At 58.5% G+C, this 1,929-nt stretch overlaps 1 protein-coding gene across 1 annotated transcript in view; it reads right to left on the bottom strand.

Annotated features, from left to right (window-relative positions):
• Positions 1–603, bottom strand: part of WDR73 (WD repeat domain 73) — a 20,128-nt gene extending 19,525 nt beyond the window's left edge. The window contains exon 1 of the mRNA XM_015410456.1: positions 524–603. Within this exon, the coding sequence (XP_015265942.1) occupies positions 524–576 (53 nt within the window). The 5' untranslated portion in view covers positions 577–603. The remainder of the gene's footprint in view (positions 1–523) is intronic.
• Between the last annotated feature and the right edge of the window lie 1,326 nt (positions 604–1,929).

The raw sequence follows: 1,929 nt of genomic DNA, 5'->3' as shown, positions 1-1,929 counted from the left end.
GCAAACTAATTCATGCAGCAGCCAAATCGCCCGCTCACAACTTTCATGCCAGCAGCTCACCAAGTAGGATTCTTGCTCACTGGACTCCACAGCTTAGAGGGAGCATTGCTCCAGGGCAAACTAATTCATGCAGCAGCCAAATCGCCCGCTCACAACTTTCATGCCAGCAGCTCACCAAGTAGGATTCTTGCTCACTGGACTCCACAGCTTAGAGGGAGCATTGCTCCAGGGCAAACTAATTCATGCAGCAGCCAAATCGCCCGCTCACAACTTTCATGCCAGCAGCTCACCAAGTAGGATTCTTGCTCACTGGACTCCACAGCTTAGAGGGAGCATTGCTCCAGGGCAAACTAATTCATGCAGCAGCCAAATCGCCCGCTCACAACTTTCATGCCAGCAGCTCACCAAGTAGGATTCTTGCTCACTGGACTCCACAGCTTAGAGGGAGCATTGCAAGGGAGTCCACCCCCCAGCCCCCCCCCGGTCCTCTGCCGCCGAGCTCAGAGCGCGCAGGCGCACTTACAGCCGCAGGGAGTCCAGCAGCCAGGCGTCCTCGTCGTCCTCCTCCTCCCGCATCGCTGCCCGGCTCCTTCCAGCGGAACGGCGGTCACGTGAGCCGCCCCGTCACGTGAGCGCCGCCCCGTCACGTGATTGCTCTGGCGTCACGTGTGAATGCCCGCCCGGGACTCGGCACGGGAAGGGGGCTCCGTGCGCAGGATTGGGGGGCGGCGCGCTGCCAGGCGGAGAGCCAGTTCGGCCCGCCCCGTCACGTGAGCGCCGCCCCGTCACGTGATTGCTCTGGCGTCACGTGTGAATGCCCGCCCGGGACTCGGCACGGGAAGGGGGCTCCGTGCGCAGGATTGGGGGGCGGCGCGCTGCCAGGCGGAGAGCCAGTTCGGTGCCCTGGTCAAGTGAAGGGAAAGGTCTCCCCCTTGCTCGAGAGCCAGTCCAGTCCGACTCTAGGGTTGCGGGGCTCATCTCCGTTTCCGAGCCGAAGAGCCAGCGCTGTCCGAAGGCGTTTCCGTGGTCATGTGGCCGGCATGACTAAACACCGAGGCGCACGGAACGCTGTTCCCTTCCCGCCGAAGTGGTACCTATTTATCTACTTGCAATTTCTTGCTTTCAAACTGCTAGGTTGGCAGGAGCTGGAACCAGAGACGGGAGCTCACTCCATCAAGCGGCACACTCGGGTCTCGAACTGCTGAACTACCGACCTTCCACAGCCTGCAGTTCAGCGTCTTAGCCACTTGAGCCACCGCAGCTCTGCTGTGGTTAAGTGGCTCTAATCTGGGAGAGCCGGGTTTGAATCCCTGCTCCTCCACATGAAGCCTGCCGGTGTGACCTTGGGTCAGTCGCAAGCTCCTCTCAGAGCTGTTCTCTCAGGAGCAGTCCCAAGAGAGAGCTCTCTTAGCCCCACCCACCCCGCAGGGTGTCTGTTGTGGGGAGGGGAAGGGAGAGGAGTTTGTAGGCTGGTCTGAGACTCCTTCGGGTCGTAAAGGGCAGGGTATAAATCCAACCTCCTCTTCTTCTTTTTCTTTCCTCACCCGCCCCATGGCCAGTGTTCCCTCTAAGCTGACTCGGTGTGAGCCAGCTCGCGTTTTTTTTAGCCTCCAGCTCACACGTTTTTGTCTCATCTCACGAAGGAGGGCTCCAGAACAAACTCATTGATGCGGCAGCCAACTTGCTCGCTCACAACTTTCATGCCAGGAGCTCACCAAGTAGAATCTTTGCTCACAAGACTCTACAGCTTAGAGGGAGCATTGCTTGGGAGGGTGGGCTCAGCAATGTTCCCTCTAAGCTGAGTGTGAGCCAGCGCACCGTTTGTTTAGCCTCCGGCTCACACGTTTTTGTCTCATCTCAGGAAGGAGGGCTCCAGAGCAAACTAATTTATGCAGCAGCCAAATAGCTCACTCACAACTTTAATGCCAG

The sequence above is a fragment of the Gekko japonicus genome, unplaced genomic scaffold (assembly GCF_001447785.1).
Source record: "Gekko japonicus isolate JY-2015 unplaced genomic scaffold, Gekko_japonicus_V1.1 scaffold2086, whole genome shotgun sequence".
Classification (NCBI taxonomy): domain Eukaryota; kingdom Metazoa; phylum Chordata; class Lepidosauria; order Squamata; family Gekkonidae; genus Gekko; species Gekko japonicus.
This window is presented reverse-complemented; position numbering and strand designations above follow the sequence as displayed.